Source organism: Petromyzon marinus, chromosome 44 (genome assembly GCF_048934315.1).
Source record: "Petromyzon marinus isolate PM22_M1 ecotype Great Lakes invasive population chromosome 44, UKy_Petmar_22M1.pri1.0, whole genome shotgun sequence".
NCBI classification, from domain to species: domain Eukaryota; kingdom Metazoa; phylum Chordata; class Hyperoartia; order Petromyzontiformes; family Petromyzontidae; genus Petromyzon; species Petromyzon marinus.
The window spans coordinates 5,445,321-5,471,568 of NC_133710.1; the positions used below are offsets into that span (position 1 = coordinate 5,445,321).

The 26,248-nt window shown below is 59.4% G+C and overlaps 1 protein-coding gene across 3 annotated transcripts in view; it reads right to left on the bottom strand.

The window, feature by feature from the left end:
• Positions 1 to 26,248, bottom strand: part of LOC116951870 (zinc-regulated GTPase metalloprotein activator 1-like) — a 139,458-nt gene that overhangs the window by 67,649 nt on the left and 45,561 nt on the right. For all 3 annotated transcript variants that reach the window (XR_012946864.1, XM_076073964.1, XM_076073965.1), the window contains exons 5-7: positions 18,131 to 18,222; positions 4,206 to 4,265; positions 2,281 to 2,318 (exon numbers count right to left, since the gene is read on the bottom strand). Coding sequence is in view for 2 of the 3 variants with exons in the window: in XM_076073964.1 (XP_075930079.1) it covers positions 2,281 to 2,318; positions 4,206 to 4,265; positions 18,131 to 18,222 (190 nt within the window). In the remaining variant the exon portion in view is untranslated. The remainder of the gene's footprint in view (positions 1 to 2,280; positions 2,319 to 4,205; positions 4,266 to 18,130; positions 18,223 to 26,248) is intronic.

A 26,248-nucleotide genomic window follows, 5' to 3' on the forward strand; every position in this document is an offset into this window, starting at 1 on the left:
TGTCGCGTGCAGTGCCACGTGCAGTGTCGCGTGCATTGCCACGTGCAGTGAGTGCCACGTGCAGTGTCGCGTGCAGTGCCACGTGCAGTGCCGCGTGCAGTGTCGCGTGTAGTGTCGCGTGCAGTGCCACGTGTATTGCCACGTGCATTGCCACGTGCAGTGCCACGTGCATTGCCACGTGCAGTGTCGCGTGCAGTGCCACGTGCAGTGTCGCGTGCAGTGCTGCGTGCAGTGCCGCGTGCAGTGCCACGTGCAGTGCCGCGTGCATTGTCACGTGCAGTGCCACGTGCAGTGTCGCGTGCATTGCCACGTGCATTGCCGCGTGCATTGGCGCGTGCATTGCCACGTGCAGTATCGCGTGCATTGCCACGTGCAGTGACACGTGCATTGCCACGTGCATTGCCACGTGCATTGCCACGTGCATTGCCACGTGCAGTGACACGTGCATTGCCACGTGCATTGCCACGTGCATTGCCACGTGCAGTGCCGCGTGCAGTGCCACGTGCAGTGCCACGTGCATTGCCGCGTGCAGTGCCACGTGCTTTGCCGCGTGCAGTGTCGCGTGCAGTGCCACGTGCATTGCCACGTGCATTGCCACGTGCATTGCCGCGTGCATTGCCACGTGCATTGCCACGTGCAGTGACACGTGCATTGCCACGTGCAGTGACACGTGCATTGCCACGTGCATTGCCACGTGCATTGCCACGTGCAGTGCCGCGTGCAGTGCCACGTGCAGTGCCACGTGCATTGCCGCGTGCAGTGCCACGTGCTTTGCCACGTGCAGTGTCGCGTGCAGTGCCACGTGCATTGCCACGTGCATTGCCACGTGCATTGCCGCGTGCAGTGCCACGTGCAGTGCCACGTGCATTGCCGCGTGCAGTGCCACGTGCTTGCCACGTGCATTGCCACGTGCATTGCCGCGTGCAGTGTCGCGTGCAGTGCCACGTGCATTGCCACGTGCATTGCCACGTGCAGTGCCACGTGCATTGCCACGTGCATTGCCACGTGCATTGCCGCGCTGTACTCAATGTAACTTGTACCGAAATCGGCTCCAGTGCTTTTGCTGCTGGCAGCGATGAAAGTGATTTAAAACTCAACTCTCCTCTCTCACTCTCTCCACAGAGTAAAGTCTTGCAGCGTGCATGTGTCTGGGTGAGCGTGTGGGTGAGCGTGTCGGTGAGCGTGTGGGTGAGCGTGGTGGGTGAGCGTGTGGGTGAGCGTGTGGGTGAGGAGTGGGTGAGCGTGTGGGTGAGCGTGTGGGTGATTGTGGTGGGTGAGCGTGTGGGTGAGCGTGGTGGGTGAGCGTGTGGGTGAGCGTGGTGGGTGATCGTGTGGGCGAGCGTGTCGGTGAGCGTGTGGGTGAGCGTGTGGGTGAGCGTGGTGGGTGAGCGTGTGGGTGAGCGTGTGGGTGAGCGTGGTGGGTGAGCATGTGGGTGAGCGTGTGGATGAGCGTGTGGGTGAGCGTGTGGGTGAGCGTGTGGGTGAGCGTGGTGGGTGAGCGTGTGGGTGAGCGTGTGGGTGAGCGTGTGGGTGAGCGTGTGGGTGAGCGTGGTGGGTGAGCGTGTCGGTGAGCGTGTGGGCGAGCGTGTGGGTGAGCGTGTGGGCGAGCGTGGTGGGTGAGGAGTGTGTGGGTGAGCGTGGTGGGTGAGGAGCGTGTGGGTGAGCGTGGTGGGTGAGCGTGGTGGGTGAGGAGCGTGTGGGTGATCGTGTGGGCGAGCATGTCGGTGAGCGTGTGGGCGAGCATGTGGGTGAGCGTGGTGGGTGAGGAGCGTGTGGGTGAGCGTGTGGGTGAGGAGTGTGTGGGTGAGGAGCGTGTGGGTGAGCGTGGTGGGTGAGGAGCGTGTGGGTGAGCGTGGTGGGTGAGGAGTGTGTGGGTGAGGAGCGTGTGGGTGAGCGTGGTGGGTGAGGAGCGTGTGGGTGAGCGTGGTGGGTGAGGAGTGTGTGGGTGAGCGTGTGGGTGAGGAGCGTGTGGGCAGCGGCGGTGCTGTAGTGGTTAGCGCTACGCTGCGCTACGAACCCTCCCATCCGAGTTCGATTCCCGCTCACGGCCAACACCGGTGACAAATATCTGAACCGGTTCCGGGCCTGGTGCGGTGTGTAAACATCGCCACTGGGGAGACAAAGGCGGCCGGGCGTGGTGCTGGCCACCCAATCCCTCGTGTGCCCTGCCGGCGTTCGTAGGTGCTGCTCGCTAACAGCGCTTGTCCCAACAGTCCGTTACAGGCTACACGAGGGGATCTTTGTTCGGTGTCACACACACACACACGCACACAAACTTACCTGCGAGCCAAACATTGCGTCCACCACAGTGACGATTCCTGTGACGAGAGGGCACACACATTCAGACAAAGTTCTGACGTCAAGCTTGGTGCGGAGACCTGAAACTCACAACCACACACACGCGCACACGGCCTGATTGGGTTGCACCAGTTGAGAGACTCGAGAGAGACCAGGACACAAACCGCATTTCTAAGAGTGAAAGAGTGAGTGAATGAGCGGGTGAATGGGTGGGTGAGTGAATGAGCGAGCGTGTGTGTGTGTGTGTGTGAGTTTCAAGTTGATTTTGGTTCAACCGGGCGAAAAAATTAAAGAGACCAGGATAATCTCATTTGTAAGAGTGAATGAGTGAGTGAATTCGTGGGTGAGCGAATTAATGTGTGAGTGAGTGAGTGGGTGAGTTTCAAGCTGATTTTGGTTGAACCAGGCGGGAATTCAAGAGACCAGGGTACACAGTGAGCCAAGCCACAACAGTTACAATCTGAGTACGACGTTTCACCAGTAATTACAACTAGCTTCATCAGGCGACAGCCAGATTGGCTGTTGCCTAATGAATGTTGTGGCTTGGCTCGCCAACACATCAGTGTGCCGTGCTCGTAACGAATTGGCATGTTCTGTTTACGTGACAACCCTTACTGACTGACTGTCGGATGGTGGCGGGTTTAATGACACATTTATACATTTACAAAAAAACACCTGTATCATGGATGCTTTTGGTCACGAACGCCCTTCCCCTCCTAAGTGTTAAATTGCCCCAAGCTCTGCGATCCTATACTGGGGCATGTTGGGCACGACTCCCGAGGGCGTTCTGGTTGGGGCTGTGCTGCACGTGTCGGTCAGCCCCCCACCCCACCACTCCCTCAACCTTCATCTTGAAATAAAATGTAAAAAAAAATCTAAAAAAACTAATTACATTTTTTCCGCAGGAGCCACTCGCGGAGAATGTATTTATATATACCAAGTGATATATATGTGTCATGCAACTTTACCAAGTAATTCTGCTGTGTTCAGTCGTTCATTGAATTCCCGCGGAAAGAGCCACTGACATTTAATGCATATCCTTAACGGCTCACCAAGCCACCGCACGACGGAGGGACGACTCGCAACGCTCTCTCGCTCGCTCGCCCGCCCGCCCACCCGCTCCCCCCTCGCTCGCCCGCCCGCTCCCTCTCCCATCTCGCTCGCTCCCCCACTCCTCCCTCGCTCGCCCGCTCCACCACTCGCTCGCCCGCTCTTCGCTCGCTCACTCACTCCCCCATCTCGCTCGCCCACCCGCTCCCCCCCTCGCTCGCCCGCCCGCCCGCTCGCTCACTCGCTCGCCCATCTCGCCCGCCCGCTCGCTCACTCGCTCGCCCATCTCGCTCGCCCGCTCGCTACCCCACTCGCTCGCCCGCACCCCACCCCTCCCCCTGCGCCCCCCCCCCTCCCACCCCCCCCAGCTACCCCACTCAACGTTATTCACGGCCAGCGATCGTGATTAGCGAAAGTTGTCCCGATGTCATTTTTTGATGGGACGAAACGATATGAATGTAATTAGTTTCCCATAATTAAAGTAATTGGATACTCATAATAACGGTAGATATTCATTGCACAAACTGAATTGTCGAGTTTGGCTATTGTCCATGTGTTCACCTGTGTCCATGTGTTCACCTGTGTCCATGTGTTCACCTGTGTCCATGTGTTCACCTGTGTCCATGTGTTCACCTGTGTCCATGTGTTCACCTGTGTCCATGTGTTCACCTGTGTCCATGTGTTCACCTGCATTCACTTGCGTTCGCCTGTTAATGTGATTTTGACGATGGTCACCGATTCACCTCTGCACCGGTGAGCACCTATGTTAATGTGTTTACATGTGTTCATCTGTGTTCACCCGTGTTCAGTTGAATTCACCACTGTTCACCCGTGTTCGCCCGTGTCCGTTCACTCACCGTCCAGGTAAACGTCGCTCTCAAGCTCAGCGTCGATCCAGAACATGGAGGCCACGGAACCTGCAGAGACAGCGGCAACGGCTCAACAACAACAACAATAACAACAACAACAACCACAGCAACAACGGAAACAACAGCAGCTGAACTACCACAGCTACAACACAAACAAAAGCCGCAACAGCCACAACAACAACTAATTCATGACGGCAACAAGATAAACACCGCTCAAGTATAACAGTCACGGCGTTTTGAGACTCAGCGAGACTTCAATGGATAAAGAGGCATCGCGGTCATCGTCGTCACCATCGTCATCGTCGTCACCATCGTCACCATCATCACCATCGTCATCGTCATCACCATCGTCATCATCATCACCATAGTCACCATCATCATCACCATCGTCGTCACCATCGTCACCATCATCACCATTGTCACCATCGTCATCGTCGTCACCATCGTCACCATCATCACCATCGTCACCATCATCACCATCGTCATCACCATCATCACCATCGTCATCACCATCATCACCATCGTCACCATCACCACCATCGTCACCATCACCACCATCGTCACCATCACCACCATCGTCACCATCACCACCATCGTCACCATCACCACCATCGTCACCGTCGCGATCGGCCACCCCGGGTTCGACTCCCGGCCCACCACGGCCATCACCAGTGGCGGCGAAATGACGGCCAAACCCGGTCCTGGCGGGGGAGGGGTCACATCCCTGCACGGTGAAGTACGGTCAAACAGCCCCTGCGGAACGCGTGGGGAGGCCGGGCGTGGTGCTGACCCCCCCATACTCTCCCACAGTCCCCCCCTACCCCCCCTACCCCCCCAACCCAGCCGCTCATGTGCCGTGCCGGCCTTCATGCGTGCTGCTCCAGTATTCGTGAACAGCACTTGCCATGGAGTCTGTCACAGGCTACACGGGGAACTTTTGGCTTTGCGCTGCGCCACGAACCCCGGCGGCGGCGGCTGCGGACCCGAGTTCGATTCCCGCTCGCGGTGGAAAAACCAACGCCGGTGACGATTTTTCCGATCCGGTTTCGGGCCTCCCTTAGGTCGACTCAGCCTCAAATGAGTACCCGGGTGCCGTGCGCAAACATCGCTAGCACTGGGGAGACAAAGGCGGCCCTGGGCGCGGGGCCACCTCGTTCGCCGTAGCGGCATTCACAGGGTGCCACTCGCTAACAGCACTTGCCCCAACGGTCTGCAAGGGCTACACGGGGGATCTTTGTCTTTGGAGGCCTATCATCCAGCAGTGGACTGACGATCAAGACGATTCGACCACAGCGGGGGGGGGGGGGGGGGCGGGGGGGGTGGGGGGCACGCGGCAAAAACATCGAGGCCGTCCCATCTATCGCCAGCTGACCTCGAGTATTTCTGCGGAGCCCCATTGATCCGCGATCGACTTCCCGCTCTTTAAACCCCCACAATTATATTGCGATTGCGTTCGGACTAATGTCAAGCGCACGACGCTAATACATTTCTATCGGGTGGCGCGGGCGATGGCGGGGGGATGGGGTGGTTGGGTGGTCACTTAACTCCGTGCGCGGCATCCGAGACGTATTCCCGAATCATCTCGATGGCTTCCAGTCGCCGAGCGAACCGCTCCGCGCCGCGCCGCGCCGCGCCGCGCCGCGCCGCGTCGCGGAGCCCTCGCCACGAACGATCGGCGCAAACGCCTCCTCGGTGATCCCCTTTGTCGAGGGAGGGCTGCGCACGAACCGTCGCGCAAGAAAACTCCGCTCGACCTCGCAGGGACTTCGGCTCTCGCCGCCGCTTCTTGCGCCCGTCTGGAACGCTCTTCCTTGCCGATATTAGTTGTGTTGTGTTGTTACGTGGAAGTGAATTCATCGTGCGCCAAGGCTGAATCGTCCAGCACGGGCCGGTCGCCCGCAGCCGTGTAACTACGGCGGTCCGTGGCTTCCGATCAAAGCCTGGCCAGCACAGAGGTGGCGACTCACTGCGGTAGTGTGGGAAGACGTCTCTCTGGACACTTCAGCAGGAGGGTAACTGCCAAGGCTACATCGCAGTCGTGGGAGTGATGCTGCTGTTGCTGCTGCTGCTGCTGCTGTGTGATCCAAATGGAGTCATTTAGCAGCGCTGTGTCTCAGCGCTGGAGATGTTTCGGGGCGACACCAGTTGCGCTGTGGGGTGGTGGCTATCGCGGATTTACAAAATAAAATTTAAGATAATTTCGAAATGATTCCAACACACTCGTTCGCCCACTAACTCACTCATTCACGCAAAGACAAAGATCCCCCGTGTAGCCTTCACAGACTGTAGGGGCAAGTGCTGTTAGCGAGCAGCACCTATGAAGGCCGGCACGGCACACGAGGGGGTGGGTGGCCAGCACCACGCCCGGCCGCCTTTGTCTCCCCGGTAGCGATGTTTACACACCGCACCAGCTACTCATTTGAGGCCGAGTCGACCCAGGGGAGGCCCAAGACCGGTTCAGATAATCGTCACCGGTGTTGGCCGCGAGCGGGAATCGAACCCGGGTCGCCGGGTTCGTAGCGCGGCGTAGCGCTGACCGCTACGCCGCCGCTCCCCTAACTCATCTACCCAACTCGCCCGCTCGCCACTTACCCTTTCACACACCCGCCCACCCGCTCGGTCACTCGGCAACGGTCGCCGTTCGCACTAGGCGGCGCCGCGGCGCTCGTGCCAGACTAGGTGCACCTGGAGGGTCGCTGCTCGCAGGGTCACGGAACAAACCCGGGTGTTTACGAGTCGACTGAACCGCCCGCCCGCTCGCTCGCCCGCTCGAGGCAACGCGTTCTACTCTTACCCATCGCAACTGCGACGGCAGTGCTGTCGCAGTTGTTGCCGGGCGTTTTGGTTCCTTTGTGCCTGGGGGCAGGGCGGCCTTCATCCAGCAGTGGATAGACCACGGTACTTGGTGATGGATGAATGATGATGACGGTGATGCAGTGGTCCGGGGCAGGAACGCATCACCTGCAGCGGAGATGACGGGGGGGGGGGGGGGGGGGGGGAGGAGGCGCGGTGGACGACGGGACGAGAGTGGGAGTGACGGAACGGATCGGCAAAGGAGGAGGGGGAATGAGTGCTGATTGTGGCTGGCTGCTTGACGTTTTAGTTTCTTTGGTGGGGGGGTTGGAGTGGGCTCGGGAACTGTGTAAATACAAAAAAACCGCATGCCCTATGAGGCTGGCTGAGTCCTCCCCCCCCCCCAGCACACCCCCCAGATGCCTCCTGGGTAATATTTAATTTGTATTTTTGCCGCCGTAATAATCGTCGCGAAATGAACATTTGTCGGCAAACATCGGCACTGCGTTTTTTGTTTTTTACCAAGCTCACCGCCCCCACCTCTAGCTACCCCCCAGCCCCCCTCCCCCAAAACCTCCCCCTCCCTCCCCCCGCCGAGATCTCGAGAATCAATTACGGGGGTTAAATTGTAAACACACAAAAAAATGAAAGCCGCGGAGCAACAAACAAATAAATAAATATAAAAATATTTTTTTGGGGGGGGTGGTGGGGGGGGTGGTGGGGGGGGGTGGTGGGGGGTGGGTGGGGGGTGGTGGGGGGGGTGGGGGGGTGCGACCAAACGACACGACGATGACGGACGGTAGTCCCACGACGCACGGCTCCGTCGGGAGTGGAGGGGGGTGACGGGCGCGGGAGGGAGATTGAGGTTGGGATGGGTGGTGGTGGCGTGGTGGGGGGTGGTGGTGAGGGGGGGGTGGTGGGGGGGGGTGGTGGGGGGGGAGAAACAAATTGGGATAAAAAAGATCCAGCGACAGGAGGAGCCGCCGCCGCCGTATTGCGTCGCATCGACCGATTTTGTAACAAACGCGCAAAATTCCAAAAAAGAACGGGCAGAAAAAAAGCACGAGGGGTGGGGGGATAACACAAAAGCGGGGGGGGGGGGGGAGAGGCACGCATCGCCCCCCCCCTCACTCCCTCCCCTCCCTCCCTCCCTCCCCGTACGCATCAACATCGGATTCAATCAGAAAGTTTCCCCCCGCGATCGGGTAAGCGCGGATTAAAGCGACCCCACTCATCGCCCATTATTGATTTCCGCGAGGAATATTTCAAACGCTGTAATAGCTTCGTGCGGCCGACGCGACGGTCCAAACCCCCCCCCCATCACCCCCCCCCCACTATCACCCACGCCACCCCCCCCCCCCCCACTATCACCCACGCCACCCCCCCCACTATCACCCACCCCGCGCTCGCCCCCCTCTCCCTCTGTAAGCGCCGCGCCTCCTCCACCTCCCTCCGATCGATGGCGTCAAATCTCGGCGATAAAATTGCAATCAGCTCCGCCGGGGCTGCGGCATCCGCGCCGGGGTCGTCGGGCTAAAGGTGCTGGGGGAGGGGGGGGGTGGGGGTGGGGGAAGTCCTTTTTTGTTGCGGAGAGAGACAAAGGTGGGCGGGCGGGCGGTGTTTGGGAGTAGACGATATGAAATGTATCGGGAGAGGGGAAGGCCGTTGGCGGGGCTGATGTCCAACGACCGCCCCCGCGAGCGTTGGCCGAGCCACCGCGCTCCAACGTTTTGGCAGAGAGCACTGAGCCGCAACACCCCCCCCCACCGCCTCCCAAACACCCCACAGCCACGGCCACCCACAGGCACACACGCGCCCGTGCTTGTGTGTGTGCCTGTGTGTGTGTGTGTGAGCCGAGTTAGGCTACGGAGACGGACGCGGGGGTGGTGCATGTGAGACGTTGAATCGCTGCAAGTTTAAACTGAAACTAAACTACGTATTTTTTTTTTGGTTACCAGGTAAGGGGGCCCTTCACTGAGCTCCGTGTAGCTGTTTGCCAGAGGCGACCTGGCCACAAATGACAACTCATCGTCATCATCGTGGAAATGCACAGCGGCCAAACGATGTCAACGCGTCGCGTTCATTCTAAACGCGGGAGGAAAACAACAGGAGGGAACGGAGAAAAATCCACGCGACTACGTGGGAGAAAGACCTGCGAACTCCAAATATACAGGTGTCGCGGTCGGGATCGAAACCACGACCTGTTGTATACCATCATGAGGCCTCCCCTTCGCCAGTAGCAAAATATAATGATAGGGGTTTTTTTTACCCTTTTATCTGGCAACAAAACTGACACCTTTTTTTAACAAGGAGTCATGTTTGCATTAAGCACAATACCTGCGGTCAGAGTGCAAACAAAAACACAACTCTGATAATGTATGTGGCACTGTCCTTGAAATTGATTGGTCCACACCCGAGACAGCTTTCCTTAGAGCCCTAGCCTCACAGTGGTGTTGTACCAGACGACGCCAAAAGACGCACAACTCAAAGACAATGCCACCATCAGAGTATGAGGACTCGGGGTAAGCATTCTGACCGCAGGCATTGCGGTTAATGCAAGCATGATTCCTCGTAAAAAGGTGTCAGTTTTATTGCCAGAAAAAAGGGTACAAAAAAAGCTATTATTATTGTAGTTGTATACCAGGCGAGGAAGTTAACATCTCGCCACCGCGAGATGTTAACAGCGGGGGGCATTGATGGCCGTCCGCTGCCTCCTGCGAGGTTGCGGAGGTGATGGTGGCGATCGTGGCGGTGATATTGAAGGTGACCATGATGATCATGGTGATGATCATGATGATAGCTGTGATGATGGTGATAGTGATGGTGATGAGGATGATACCAAGATTATGGTAGTGGTGGTGGTGGTGACGACTGTCGTGATAAAATTGATGATAAAGACGGCGGTGATGACAAGTAGGAAAATTATTTACAAAGTTCGCGGTTGTGTGTGTGTGTGTGTCACCGTGTTGTATGCGTGCCTGATGGCCTGCCCACACAACTGGCCCACGGCGGCTGTGTCTGGCCAGCAATGAGCCGGGGAGCGAATGCCCTCTCCCCGGAGTGGCAGTGACCGTCAGAAAGGCCAAAGGCCGACAACATCGATCCAATCATCTTTGGACCTTCGCGAAATAATCCCGCACGAGGTTTGCGTGGAGTTCACCAACTGCGAGGACTTGGAACAACAGAATCACGCTCCGGCATGAAGAAAAGCGCGCCGGGGGGCCTGGACCACAACACCACCACCACCAAAATCTCACAACCACCACCACCAATGATAATCTCACCACCACCACCAATAACCTCACCACCACCACCACCAATAACCTCACCACCACCAATAACCTCACCACCACCAATAACCTCACCACCACCACCAATAACCTCACCACCACCACCAATAACCTCACCACCACCACTACCGCCACCAATAACCTCACCACCACCAATAACCTCACCACCACCACTAATCTCACCACCACCAATAACCTCACCACCACTAATCCCACCATCACCACCAATAATCTCACCACCACCACCACCAATAACCTCACCACCACCAATAACCTCACCACCACCAATAATCTCACCACCACCAATAACCTCACCACCACCAATAACCTCACCACCACCAATAACCTCACCATCACCACTAATCTCACCATCACCACCACTAATCTCACCATCACCACTAATCTCACCACCACCAATAACTTCACCACCACCATCACCACTAATCTCACCATCACCAACAGTAATCTCACCATCACCACCACTAATCTCATCACCACGACCAATAATCTCACCACCACCACCACCAATCTCACCACCACTATCAATCTCATCATCACCACCACCACCAAAATCATCACCATCACCAATCTCATCACGACCACCAAAAAAAAACCAGTCACCATTACCATCACCACCACCCCTATCACCACTAACAACCCCTCTATCATCACCCCTACCATCATCACCATCACCACGACCCCTATCACCACCATCACCCACACCCCCATCACCACCATCACCTCCACCATCACCCCCCCACATCACCCTCAACCTCACCACCACCCTCCTCACCACCCCCCCCCCCACTCCCCCTCCCCTGCTGCCCACGCTCTCGTTAATTCGTGGTCGAGCGTCGCTTTTCCCATTTCGCGACGGAATCAACGCTCATCGATCGGCGCGCGGTGCGGAGTCGGGGGGGGGGGGTGGAGAAAGGGGGGGGGGGGCAGGGCACGAGCGTCGACGGAGCACAGATTGAGAAGTTAGCGGCGATTAAATGGAGTTTCAGGGCGCCTGCCCTCCCACCTCCCCTGCCTCTCACTCTCTCCCACAATCCGGCAAGCGCGATCCACAAAAGATGGCTTTTTAATCTCCTCTTCTCTCACTCTCGCTCTCCTCTCTCCATCTCCCGCTCTCCTCTCTCCATCTCCCGCTCTCTCTCTCCATCTCCCGCTCTCTCTCCTCTCTCCATCTCCCGCTCTCTCTCTCCATCTCCTGCTCTCTCTCTCTCTCTCCATCTCCCGCTCTCTCCTCTCTCCATCTCCCGCTCTCTCTCTCCATCTCCTGCTCTCTCTCCTCTCTCCATCTCCCGCTCTCTCTCTCCATCTCCTGCTCTCTCTCCTCTCTCCATCTCCCGCTCTCTCTCTCTCTCCATCTCCCGCTCTCTCTCTCCATCTCCCGCTCTCTCTCTCTCTCCATCTCCCGCTCTCTCCTCTCTCCATCTCCCGCTCTCTCTCTCCATCTCCCGCTCTCTCCTCTCTCCATCTCCCGCTCTCTCCTCTCTCCATCTCCCGCTCTCTCTCTCTCTCTCCATCTCCCGCTCTCTCTCCATCTCCCGCTCTCTCTCCTCTCTCCATCTCCCGCTCTCTCTCCTCTCTCCATCTCCCGCTCTCCTCTCTCTCCTCTCTCCATCTCCCGCTCTCTCTCTCTCTCCATCTCCCGCTCTCTCCTCTCTCCATCTCCCGCTCTCTCTCTCTCCATCTCCCGCTCTCTCTCTCCATCTCCCGCTCTCTCCTCTCTCCATCTCCCGCTCTCTCTCTCCATCTCCTGCTCTCTCTCCTCTCTCCATCTCCCGCTCTCTCTCTCCATCTCCTGCTCTCTCTCCTCTCTCCATCTCCCGCTCTCTCTCTCTCTCCATCTCCCGTTCTCTCTCTCCATCTCCCGCTCTCTCTCTCCATCTCCCGCTCTCTCTCTCCATCTCCCGCTCTCTCTCTCCATCTCCCGCTCTCTCCTCTCTCCATCTCCCGCTCTCTCTCTCCATCTCCCGCTCTCTCCTCTCTCCATCTCCCGCTCTCTCCTCTCTCCATCTCCCGCTCTCTCTCTCTCTCTCTCTCCATCTCCCGCTCTCTCTCCATCTCCCGCTCTCTCTCCTCTCTCCATCTCCCGCTCTCTCTCCTCTCTCCATCTCCCGCTCTCCTCTCTCTCCTCTCTCCATCTCCCGCTCTCTCTCTCTCCATCTCCCGCTCTCTCCTCTCTCCATCTCCCGCTCTCTCTCTCTCCATCTCCCGCTCTCTCTCTCTCTCCATCTCCCGCTCTCCTCTCTCTCCATCTCCCGCTCTCTCTCTCTCTCTCCATCTCCCGCTCTCTCCTCTCTCCATCTCCCGCTCTCTCTCTCTCCATCTCCCGCTCTCTCTCTCTCTCTCCATCTCCCGTTCTCTCTCTCTCTCCATCTCCCGCTCTCTCTCTCTCCATCTCCCGCTCTCCTCTCTCACTCCATCTCCCGCTCTCTCTCTCTCTCCATCTCTCTCTCCATCTCCCGCTCTCTCTCCTCTCTCCATCTCCCGCTCTCTCTCTCTCTCCATCTCCCGCTCTCCTCTCTCTCTCCATCTCCCGCTCTCCATCTCTCTCTCCATCTCCCGCTCTCTCTCCATCTCCCGCTCTTCTCTCTCACTCCATCTCCCGCTCTCTCTCTCTCTCTCTCCATCTCCCGCTCTCCTCTCTCACTCCATCTCCCGCTCTCTCCTCTCTCCATCTCCCGCTCTCTCTCTCTCTCTCCATCTCCCGCTCTCTCTCTCTCCATCTCCCGCTCTCTCCTCTCTCTCTCCATCTCCCGCTCTCTCCTCTCTCTCTCCATCTCCCGCTCTCTCTCTCTCTCTCCATCTCCCGCTCTCTCCTCTCTCTCTCCATCTCCCGCTCTCTCCTCTCTCTCCATCTCCCGCTCTCTCCTCTCTCTCTCCATCTCCCGCTCTCTCTCTCTCTCTCCATCTCCCGCTCTCTCTCTCTCTCTCTCCATCTCCCGCTCTCTCTCTTTCTCTCCATCTCCCGCTCTCTCTCTCGCTCTCCATCTCCCGCTTGCTCTCTCTCTCTCTCTCCATCTCCCGCTCTCTCTCTCTCTCTCTCTCTCCATCTCCCGCTCTCTCTCTCTCTCTCTCCATCTCCCGCTCTCTCTCTCTCTCCATCTCCCGCTCTCTCCTCTCTCTCTCCATCTCCCGCTCTCTCCTCTCTCTCTCCATCTCCCGCTCTCTCCTCTCTCTCTCTCCATCTCCCGCTCTCTCTCTCTCCATCTCCCGCTCTCTCTCTCTCTCTCTCCATCTCCCGCTCTCTCTCTCTCTCTCTCCATCTCCCGCTCTCTCTCTCTCTCTCCATCTCCCGCTCTCTCTCTCTCTCTCTCCATCTCCCGCTCTCTCTCTCTCTCTCCATCTCTTTCTCTCTCTCCATCTCCCGCTTGCTCTCTCTCTCTCTCTCTCCATCTCCCGCTCTCTCTCTCTCTCTCCATCTCCCGCTCTCTCCTCTCTCTCTCCATCTCCCGCTCTCTCTCTCTCTCTCTCCATCTCCCGCTCTCTCTCTCTCTCTCTCTCCATCTCCCGCTCTCTCTCTCTCTCCATCTCCCGCTCTCTCTCTCTCTCTCCATCTCCCGCTTGCTCTCTCTCTCTCCATCTCCCGCTCTCTCTCTCTCTCTCTCTCCATCTCCCGCTCTCTCTCTCTCTCTCCATCTCCCGCTCTCTCTCTCTCCATCTCCCACTCTCTCCTCTCTCTCTCCATCTCCCGCTCTCTCCTCTCTCTCTCCATCTCCCGCTCTCTCCTCTCTCTCTCCATCTCCCGCTCTCTCTCTCTCTCCATCTCCCGCTCTCTCTCTCTCTCCATCTCCCGCTCTCTCTCTCTCTCCATCTCCCGCTCTCTCTCTCTCCTCTCTCCATCTCTCTCTCTCTCTCTCTCCATCTCCCGCTTGCTCTCTCTCTCTCTCTCTCCATCTCCCGCTCTCTCTCTCTCTCCATCTCCCGCTCTCTCTCTCCATCTCCCGCTCTCTCTCTCTCTCTCTCCATCTCCTGCTCTCTCTCTCTCTCCATCTCTCGCCCGCTCCCCCGGGTTTTCTCTGTGTGGATCCCTCGCCTGTTGTTCGTGCGTCTGTCTAAGGCTATGCGCCTGCTGTCTGTCTAAGGCTATGCCCCTGCTGTCCGTGAGTCTGTCTAAGGCTATGCCCCTGCTGTCCGTGAGTCTGTCTAAAGCTATGCCCCTGCTGTCCGTGAGTCTGTCTAAGGCTATGCCTCTGCTGTCCGTGAGTTTGTCTAAGGCTATGCCTCTGCTGTGCGTGCATCTGTCTAAGGCTATGCGCCTGCTGTCCGTGCGTCTGTCTAAGGCTATGCGGGGGCTCCTCGACTTTGTGGGCGTCTGTGGGGAGCGGTGGCGCAGCGGTTAGCGCTACGCTGCGCTACGAACCCGGCGACCCGAGGTTCGATTCCCGCTCGCGGACACCGACGTCAGTCCCGGGCCTCCCCTAGGTTGACTCGGCCTCAAATGAGTAGCTGGTGCGGGTGTGCAAACATAGCAACGGGGAGACAAAGGCGGCCGGGCCTGGTTTCACCACGCCACACCACCACCCTCCGTAGCTGCACGCCGTGGCGTCCTTCACAGGCGCTGGCTCAGAGCAGCACTTGACCCGGCAGTCTGTGAAGGCTATATGGGGAGGGGAGGGATCTTTGTCTTTGGGAGTACGTGAGTGCGCGTGTCTCCAGCTGTGTCTCCGTACGATGGGAGACGAAGTGACAGGAGAGAGAGAGAGACGGAAGATGCGCGTGAGAGATACATAACAGAGGCTTTTTGGGTTAGATCGCGAAAACATATAAATGTGTCTTGAAACCCGCCACCACCCGACATGGCCAACTAGCAAAGGTTTGTCACGTAAACAGAACGTGGCCAATGAGTTTACGAGTACAGCACACCGGTTGTGTTGGAGAGTAAAGCCCACAACGTTCACAATTCCAGTACGACGTTCCGCCCAGCCTACATGTCCAACTTTGCGGGAGGAGATGTTGGGGAGATGTAAAGTGTAGAGAGGTAGAGAGATGGGAGATTGGAGATTGGAGATGCTCGACAGGGAAGTGTGGGATGGCGGGAGACGAGAGTTGGGCCACGTGGGCGACCTTCGCCTTGTGCTCCGAGCGCAAGGGGGGGGGGGGGTGGGGGGGGGGGGCGTGCGTCCGTCCGCACTCGCCCCATTAGGCCGAGTCAATGACAATGGATTGGACCGGGCGCGGAGGCAGCTGAACGCTACTCCTCCACTAATTGACGAAGGGACCCCTTTAATTACCCCCGGCTCGCTAATTAATTCGGGGGGGAGGGGGGAGGAGTTCCCGAACCCCCCCCGTCGCCCCCCCCCCCGCCCCCCCCGGCCGCCCCCCCCCCCCCCCCCGTGGGCCCCGGCGAGCCGCTCCTCAAGTGGAAGGTCGCAAGATCAAATCCGGATCGGGATTATTATCGCCGTCGTCACAGATTGGCTCACGAGTGATGACGTCACATTTACCCCCCGCCCCCTCCCCCCTAAACCCCCCTTCAATTTAAGACCGGAACAGGCAGGAACAGGAAGGAACAGGCAGGAACAGGCAGGAACAGGAAGGAACAGGCAGGAACAGGCAGGAACAGGAAGGAACAGGAAGGAACAGGCAGGAACAGGAAGGAACAGGCAGGAACAGGAAGGAACAGGAAGGAACAGGAAGGAACAGGCAGGAACAGGAAGGAACAGGCAGGAACAGGAAGGAACAGGAAGGAACAGGAAGGAACAGGCAGGAACAGGAAGGAACAGGAAGGAACAGGAAGGAACAGGCAGGAACAGGCAGGAACAGGCAGGAACAGGAAGGAACAGGAAGGAACAGGAAGGAACAGGCAGGAACAGGAAGGAACAGGCAGGAACAGGCAGGAACAGGCAGGAACAGGAAGGAACAGGAAGGAACAGGCAGGAACAGGCAGGAACAGGAAGGAACAGGCAGGAACAGGCAGGAACAGGCAGGAACAGGCAGGAACAGGAAGGAACAGGAAGGAACAGGCAGGAACAGGAAGGAACAGGAAGGAACAGGAAGGAACAGGCAGGAACAGGAAGGAACAGGATTCCTCCACAACTCTGGCTGTCGCCTGATGACGCTGGTTGTCGTCAATTACCGGCGGAACGTCACGGTCCTCGAACTGCAAACGTTGCAGTGGGCGTACTCTCCAACAAGTAGCAGTGCTGAACTACTGACGGATTGGCACACGTTCTGTTTACGTGACAAACCTCCACCAATGGGCCGTGTCGGGTGGCGGCGGGTTTCACGACGCAATTATATTTACGGGGCGCCGAGCCAAAAAAAGACCTCCATCGTGTCGTCGTCATCATCGCGACCACCACGTCCCCATGATCAACTTAAAACTATCGATAAAAACGATCTTTTTTCATTGACCAAGTAAAGCCCACTGAGCTACGTAGCTCTTTTTGCGGAAGCAACCTGGCCATCACAAGCGACAGCTCAATAAAGCGGCTTCTCCTGTTGACGTTAATATCAGTAGCTAAGCACTCTTAAGCGCGTGACGTTGATTCCAAACGTGGAGGGAAAAACCGGAGGACCTGGGGAAAAATCCACGCGACCGCGGAGAGAGAGAGAGAGACACGCAAACTCCAAATATACAGCAGCAGCGGGCGTCAGGGTCGGGATCGAACCCACGACCTCCTGTATACCAGGCGGGGAAGTTAACATCTCCTAGCCACCGTGGCACCCATCACCATGACCACCACCACCACCACCTCAGATCGCACGGTTCGGGAGCGCACTGCGCTAACCGCCACGCCACCACCTCTGAACTTGATTGCGCACACGCGCACGGACAAAAAGACAAAGATCCTCCGGGTACCCTTAACAGACTGTTGGGGCAAGTGCCGTAATGGTGAGTAGCAAGCTGTGAAGGCCGGCACGGCAACATTGACGGTGTGGCCAGCAGCACGCCCGGCCGCCTTTGTCTCCCTAGTGGCGATGTTTACACACCGCAACAGGTACTCATTTGAGGCTGAGTCGACCTAGGGGATGACCAGAACCGGCTAAAATAATCGTCACCGGTGTTGGCCGTGAGCGGGAATCGAACCCGCGTCGCCGGGTTCGTAGCGCAGCGCAGCGCTAACTGCTGCGTCACCGCTCCCCACACACACAGACACACATGAACCCTCGTGCAAACACAACTCGTACAGCGGCAGACCACTCACCTGGGGGGATTCCTCCCCCAGGTGACCGTTCTTCTCAGTCGCTCCACTTAGTCACGGAAAATATGTACGTAACAAAATAACGAAGCAATCACTTGTCCTCTCTCGATACACACATATATAAATAGGATACCTTTTTCCGCATCAGCCACGCGGCCTTCTGGGAGCGATTTTTTTTGTTCCCCGAGCAGCATTGATTCGACGAAAGCAACGACTCTGGAACCGTTTCTGTTTTGACATTCAGTGCCTCATCAGTACAGAAGTCAGACTCGCCAGGGGAGAAGTGAAACTCGCCCGGGTACAAGGGGAGGAAGTGAAACTCACCCGAGTACAAGGGAAGTGAAACTCCCCCAGGTACAAGGGGAGGAAGTGAAACTCGCCCGGGTACAAGGGGAGGAAGTGAAACTCACCCAGGTACAAGAAGTGAAACTCACCCGGGTACAATGGGTGGAAGTGAAACTCACCCGGGTACAAGGGGAGGAAGTGAAACTCACCTGGGTACAAGGGGAGGAAGTGAAACTCACCCGGGTACAAGGGAAGTGAAACTCATCCGGGTACAAGGGGAGGAAGTGAAACTCACCAGGGTACAAGAGGAGGAAGTGAAACTCACCCGGGTACAAGGGGAGGAAGTGAAACTCGTCCGGGTACAAGGGGAGGAAGGGAAACTCACCTGGGTCGGCAAGCCCCGTTGTCTCCAGCAGGATGTAGTCAAACTTTCCCTTCTTCTTCATGAGATTCTCGATGGCTTTGATGCCGTTGTCCCTGAGGGGAAGGGAGGTGTGACAGGGAGGGGAGACCGGGGGAAACGGCGGTGGGGTCAGCAGATTTAACATCATCAACAATCATTCTATCGTAACTTATCAATTTTACACGTGGGCTGTCACGTCCGATACGGCGTGTTCTCATATAACGGCGGTAGCAGTTGTGTTCCTGAAGAACCGGCGTGCGAAAAATATATGATATAGGGGAAAGCACAGTCCGCGATAACACGTCAGATGAGTACGCAGGCTGAACAAAGACTGGGGCGCGTGGGTAGCGGGAGAGAAGCATCCAGCAGCATCCCGCCGATGCTACGCCGAGGCAGCCGTCACGACCGCTTATTCCTACTCGCGCGACGTAGTTCCGTTCACTGGATCGCGTTACATGTTCACTTCGCGCTATGAACACAACACGCGGCATTACAGAACAGACTGCAAACGACGAAAATGTCGTCAACAAATCAATTGGTGCACGCTCGCCCCATCACGTGACAACTCTATATTCGTTGGCTCTGTGGCGCTGGGTGGTGGCGGGTTATCGGTTTAAAAAAAAAAATGTCATTATACCAAAATCAACCGATAATTCATCATTATTATCGCCGCCGCGATGGCAAGATGTTAACTACCTCGCCTGGGTAACAGGAAGTCGTGGGTTCGATCCCGACGGTTGCTGCTCTATATTTGGAGTTTGCGTGTCTCTCTCTCTCTCTCCGTGGTCGGTGGATTTTTCTCAGGGTCCTCCGGTTTTTCCCTTCCACATTTAGAATCAACGTCACGCGTTTAAGAGTATTTGGCGGCTGTGCATTTCCACACGGTGATAAGCCACTTCGTTGGCCTATCATTTGTGGGCAGGTGGCTCCTGAAAAAGAGCTACGTAGCTAAGTGGGCCTTCTTACTTGGTAACATAAAAACCGTTTCATTGTTCTTGTAGTCTTATAAATACTGGGGAAAGCCTTACCAAATAATTACCAGAGACTCTTTTTTCAGGAGGACCCTGCCAGCAAAGGATTCTGGCAGTAAGAGTAGCAGCAGCAGCGGCAGCAGTGCCAACGATGTTGCTGCCAGGACTAACCGAGTAACTCCGTGGGTAGTTTTCGGTTATCGGAGTTTGCGGGAAAAAATTATTTGACGCCGATATCCATACAGGTCACGTCGTACCCTTCGGACCAACCCCGTCGCTGTTCGCTTTGACACGCGGAAAGTCCCGTACAGCCAGTTACCCAGCTATGTTTCGCAAGGGAGATCCATGGTTCATCAGCACATAACTAGAATATCATTGCTATTATTATTATTACGACGTTAGTTTGGTTGTTTTTTTTTTTTAATCCACAATTGCGGATTGCTTTGATGTTGTCCGCCGGCCTAGTCTGCACCCCTGGCCATCAATCATCCGAGTGATCCGCACGGAGGAACGGGCGACGGCGGTACGGAACCGGTGAGAGAGGCGCGGCCTCAAAACTGTCGTTTGGGGGGGGCGCGAAAAACTGTCGACGTTAACGGAACAAGCGACAGGCGACAGGCGCACCGCATCGCACCGCATCGCACCGCCGCCGCTGCCGGCAAGGACGAGGACGACGGACGGTCGGAGAGGCGGCGCGCGCGGAGCCAAGCGATCGCGATCCATCGAACGCACCCACGACGAAGACGACCATCACGGGAACGCGAGGAGTCACGTGCCACGCGAGGAGTCACGTGCCACGCGAGGAGTCACGTGCCACGCGAGGAGTCACGTGCCACGCGAGGAGTCACGTGCCACGCGAGGAGCGGGGGGCGGGGCGGCGGCGGGGCGGGCATCGAGAGCGGCGGTGCGCGCGGCCGCAAGCCGGAGTCCAGCTCGGGGACGCGGGCGGGCTCGATCCACCCCCCCACCGCCCCCAACCACAAATTGTTGTCGGCAACGACAAGAACAGCACCGCCGTTCGCCACCAAGTGGCGGTGACGTCGGCTCGGCGCTCGTGCCAGGCTGGGTGCACTCCCGAGGCGGTCGCGCGAAGTGTCCAAGGCCCGCCGACGGGCAGCTGGGCACAGACTAAGGTGCCGTGCTTTTAACGCACGCGCGCATCAGGACCACGTACGTGCGTGTGTGCGCACGGACGCGTGTGCGTGTGTGTGTGTGTGCACGTGTGTGTGCACGTGTGTGTGTGCGTGTGTGTGTGCGTGTGTGTGCGCGAACACACACGCACACACGTGCGTGTGTGTGCACGTGTGTGTGCGCGAACACACACACGCACGCGCGCGCGTGTGTTCGCTTCTCCCCCCCGCACGCGCGCACTTAGCGGGGAGAGTGTGTGTTTGCGGGACAGGAGGAAAAAATGATTGTGAGAGCTCGCGAGAGGCAGGGTTCAGTGCGCCGCGATTATTGGATTTGTAAGACGCTCGCGGCGCGCGAGGCCCGGGGAGACGAGGAGACACACACTCAGCGCTCCGGCGTGCACGCGGGGTGGGGAGGTGCTGGGGGGGGAAGTGGGAGAGGTGGGAGAGGGAGGGAGAGGGAGGGAGAATAGATGCTTGAATGCAAGGATGGAAGGAGAGGGAGGGAGCGAGTGAAGGGAATGATGCACAGACAGGGAGGGCGGGAGGAAGAGATGCCGGGATGTATGTACAGGTACGTTGAACCTCTTTCGGAAGGACGGCAAACTAAAAACAAAAAGCAGTTTGAACGAAATGACTTTGTCAATCGAGATGATGGCTGCGGTGGCGGTGATTTAAAAGCGCAGCGTAGCTCCACAGCAGCTTCCCAACATCGCTAGGGGAAGAGCGTTCCCGACGGCCGCAGAAGCGCATCCGAAAGTGGGCCAAGGGAGGGGAGAGGCAGGGAGCTGAGATGCTCAAGATGTGAGGATGAAGAGAGAGAGGGAAGGGAGAGGGAGAGAGAGAGAGTCGGCATCGAGAGGCGGAAGCAGAAGGGGATGGTGGGGATGCAAGGGAGTTAAGATTGAGGGGTGGTGGTGGGAGTGATGGAAGCGAGGCGTGCGGAGAGAGGGATGCAAGGGTGGAGGGGAGGTAGAGATGGGCAGGAGGAGCAGGGGAGAGCGTGGGAGAGGGGGTGGGGGGTGTGGAAGGGGGGGGGGGGTGCCGTGTCGGTGATGGTGTCACAGCCCCGTGACCGCGACCGAATGTGGAGTCAGAGACAATTCGCATCTGGGCCTCTCACAGAACGACAGATAAACACACACACACACGAATACATACATACACACAGCGTATATATATACACACACACACATCTATATATACACACACACATTCAATTACACATATTTGGGGAGCGGTGGTGCAGCGGTTAGCGCACTGCGCCACGAACCTGGTGACCCGAGGTTCGATTCCCACTCACGGACAACACCGGCGACAATTATCTGAATCGGTCCTGGGCCTCTCTCCTAGGTCGACTCAGCCTCAAATTTGCACTTGGTGCGGTGTGTGAACATCGCCACTGGGGAGACAAAGGCGGCCGGGCGTGGTGCTGGCCACCCAATCCCCTCGTGCCGGCCTTCACAGGTGCTGCTCGCTAGCAGCGCTTGCCCCAACAGTCTGTTAAGGCTACACGGGGGATCTTAGTCTATCCACACACACACACACATTGAATTAGACACACACACACACACAAACACATACACGGTGCATTCACGATACAAGGACCGGTGTCAGCCTCAACAGACTGCTGGGGTCAAGCGAGTGCCTGTGAAGGCCGGCACGGCGCAACGGGGGCACACATGGCCACTTGATCATTTGCACACGCGGCACGCGGCGACCAGGTACTCATTCAAGGCCGAGCCGACCCAGGGGAGGCCCAGAGCCGGTGCCGGTGAGTCGCGGAGGGCTCCGTCCGGCAGCGTGGTCAATCCGCTGCTGGATCAAGTCCTCCGCCCCAGCACGGCGCACCGGCGATTCCACGGCTCCGTCTCCGCGGAGGTGACAACAGCGATGGATCCTCGCGCACCGGCGATTCCACGGCTCCGTCTCCGCGGAGGTGACGACAGCGATGGATCCTCGCGCACCGGCGATTCCACGGCTCCGTCTCCGCGGAGGTGACGACGCGTTCAGCACACCCTGCCCGCCCGTACCCAGCACAGCGGCCCGGGGCGGGAGGGGGGGTGTGCCAAGCGCTGTAATTGACAGCCGTGGACGCAGTGCTAATGCAGTGAGTCAATTAGAGAGAGCGAGTGAGAGAGTGGGAGAGAGAGAGAGAGAGGGGGGAGAGGGAGACCTCGCCACACCACAGAGGAGGCAACGCGGAGTAGTCACAGACGATGTGACACCGCCAATTTCTTTGAGGTATTAGGCCAAGGAGTAAAATACCCATTATTGAGATTCAGAAAGGACGAAGAGGTGAGGGGAGGGGTTGTGTGTGTGTGTGCACGCGTGCATATGCGCGCGCGCATGTGTGTGTGTGTACATAGGCCTCTTGCCAGGCCTCCCCTAGGTGGACTCAGCCTCAAATGAGCACCTGGTGCGGTCTGTAAAAATATCGCCACTCGGGAGACAAAGGTGGCCGGACGTGGGGCTGTCCACACCACCCCCCCCCCCCACCTCATGTGCCGTGCCGACCTTCATAGGCATCGCTGCTCACTGACGGCACTTGCGGGGGGGGGGGGGGGGGGGTGTAGCGCAGTGGTTGGCGCATTGCGTTTCAAACCTGGTGGCCCGAGTTCGATTCCTGGCCAAGGCAGTCAAGTTGGGTGTTAGCCGCCCCACCATATCGTATGACTGTCTGCCTGCCCTCCTGCTCACCTGCTCACGTGCTCACCTGGCCTCCTGCTCACCTGCTCACCTGCCTACCTGCTCACCTGCCTGCTTGCTCACCTACTCACCTGCTCACCTGTCCACCTGCCCTCCTGCCCGCCTGCCTGCCTGCTCGCCTGCTCACTTGCTCGCCTGCTCACCTGCCCACCTGCCCACCTGCTCACCTGCCCACCTGCTCACCTACTCACCTGCCCACCTGCTCACCTACTCACCTGCCCACCTACTCACCTGCCCATCTGCTCACCTGGCCACCTGCTCACCTGCCCACCTACCCACCTGCCCACCTGCCCACCTGCTCCCCTGCTCACCTGCTCCCCTGCTCACCTGCCCACCTGCTCACCTGTCCGTCTGCCCACCTGCCCACCTGCTCACCTGCTCACCTGCCCACCTGCTCCCCTGCTCACCTGCCTGCTTTCTCGCCTACTCACCTGCCCACCTGCTCACCTGCTCACCTCCCCGCCTCTTCACCTGCTCACCTGCCCGCTCACCTGCCCGCCTGTTCACCTGCCCACCTGCACCTTTATTATCATGATCATCTTAGCAACTCGTTTACCCAGGAGAGGCTCACCGAGTCTCATGACGCGCCTTCAGGAGGGTCCTGCAAAGTTATCGCAGTAGAGGGGGGGTCGGCGATGATGTTGCTGCCGCTGCTACATTACGATCCCAATTGAGTAATTTGCGGGAAATTGTTCTGCATTGGAATGTTCGGCTGTGAGCAGTGGCGCTAACCGTTGGGTCACCGCTTCCCACACACAAAGATCCCCCGTATAGCCTACACAGACTGTAGGGGCAAGTGCTGTTAGCGAGCAGCACCTATGAAGGCCGGTAACGGTACACGGGAGGGTGGGTGGCCAGCACCACGCCCGGCCGCCTTTGTCTCCCCAGTTGCGATGTTTACTACACACCGCACCAGGTTCTCATTCGAGGCTGAGTCGACCCAGGGGAGGCCCAGAAGCGGTTCAGATAATCGTCACCGGTGTTGGCCGCGAGCGGGAATCAAACCCGGGTCTCCGGCTTCGTGGCGAGGCGTGCTCGCCGGCGACACTGCCGCTGCCCACACAGTACACACCCCAGGCGCACGCACGCACGCACGCAGATATCACTCGCGAGTGATGAACAAACACGCCGAGCATTTGCAACGGAGCGGACCTTGGGGGCCACCACAACATTCAACATTACGATAACCCCCCCCCCCCCACGACCACCCCACCCACCCCTCACCCACCAACCCCCCCCCGCCCCCCCCCCCCCAATCCTGAAGCGGCGAAATTTCATCAGCAGCGCTAGTCGGTTGACGGATGTGAGTAGCCCATCCTCCTAGGCCGGTCCACGGGCATAAATCATCACAAACACACGGCAGCCATCGCGATTGTATTGCCACGAGCGGGACGGGCGAAGGGAGGTGGCTGCGGGGGGCGGGGGGGCGGGGGGGGGCACGGCGGCACACCCCCCCCGCCCCCCCTCCCGTAAAAGGTGGAAGGTAAAAAAGAGAGAGGTGCGGCCCTGCAAGTGCCACGCTCGCTCCGCTAGAGCCCCCCCCACCGCACCGCCCTACGCTCCCACCGGCGCCAGTGAGCGGAACGTCGGTGGGGGCCAGCGTTGGGTGCGCCCGCCGGGCCGAACCGAGCTGCGGTGCACGGGCGCGACTTCACCGGCCAGCGACGGAGCAGGAGGAGGCAAGGGTGGGGGGGGGGTCCGTGCGTTACTCGCCATCCGCGGGGGAATTCAACGCCCCCCCCCGGCAGCGAACACCACCGCAGCTGGGACGGTGAACCCCTCCGCGGTGGCACCGGGTCCCCACTCCACGATCGGCGGGCACTGCGGTGGCACCCAGCGGGGGCGGGGCTTAAACTGCCGCGTCTGGGGAAGTGAATCGATCCGGCGACCTGTGGATTGCCAGTCCGTCGCCACGCTGCTCACCGATACGCCGCTACGGTAGCTTCTTGGTGCTCCCTGCATCACACCCAGCCACCCACCCACCCAGCCACCCACCCAGCCACCCGCCCACCCAGCCACCCGCCCAGCCACCCGCCCACCCAGCCACCCGCCCAGCCAGCCACCCACCCGCCCAGCCAGCCACCCACCCGCCCAGCCAGCCACCCACCCGCCCAGCCAGCCACCCACCCGCCCAGCCAGCCACCCACCCGCCCAGCCAGCCACCCACCCGCCCAGCCAGCCACCCACCCGCCCAGCCAGCCACCCACCCGCCCAGCCAGCCACCCACCCGCCCAGCCAGCCACCCACCCGCCCAGCCAGCCACCCACCCGCCCAGCCAGCCACCCACCCGCCCAGCCAGCCACCCACCCGCCCAGCCAGCCACCCACCCGCCCAGCCAGCCACCCACCCGCCCAGCCAGCCACCCACCCGCCCAGCCAGCCACCCACCCGCCCAGCCAGCCACCCACCCGCCCAGCCAGCCACCCACCCGCCCAGCCAGCCACCCACCCGCCCAGCCAGCCACCCACCCGCCCAGCCAGCCACCCACCCGCCCAGCCAGCCACCCACCCGCCCAGCCAGCCACCCACCCGCCCAGCCAGCCACCCACCCGCCCAGCCAGCCACCCACCCGCCCAGCCAGCCACCCACCCGCCCAGCCAGCCACCCACCCGCCCAGCCAGCCACCCACCCGCCCAGCCAGCCACCCACCCGCCCAGCCAGCCACCCACCCGCCCAGCCAGCCACCCACCCGCCCAGCCAGCCACCCACCCGCCCAGCCAGCCACCCACCCGCCCAGCCAGCCACCCACCCGCCCAGCCAGCCACCCACCCGCCCAGCCAGCCACCCACCCGCCCAGCCAGCCACCCACCCGCCCAGCCAGCCACCCACCCGCCCAGCCAGCCACCCACCCGCCCAGCCAGCCACCCACCCGCCCAGCCAGCCACCCACCCGCCCAGCCAGCCACCCACCCGCCCAGCCAGCCACCCACCCGCCCAGCCAGCCACCCACCCGCCCAGCCAGCCACCCACCCGCCCAGCCAGCCACCCACCCGCCCAGCCAGCCACCCACCCGCCCAGCCAGCCACCCACCCGCCCAGCCAGCCACCCACCCGCCCAGCCAGCCACCCACCCGCCCAGCCAGCCACCCACCCGCCCAGCCAGCCACCCACCCGCCCAGCCAGCCACCCACCCGCCCAGCCAGCCACCCACCCGCCCAGCCAGCCACCCACCCGCCCAGCCACCCACCCACCCGCCCAGCCACCCACCCACCCGCCCAGCCACCCACCCACCCGCCCAGCCACCCACCCACCCGCCCAGCCACCCACCCACCCGCCCAGCCACCCACCCACCCG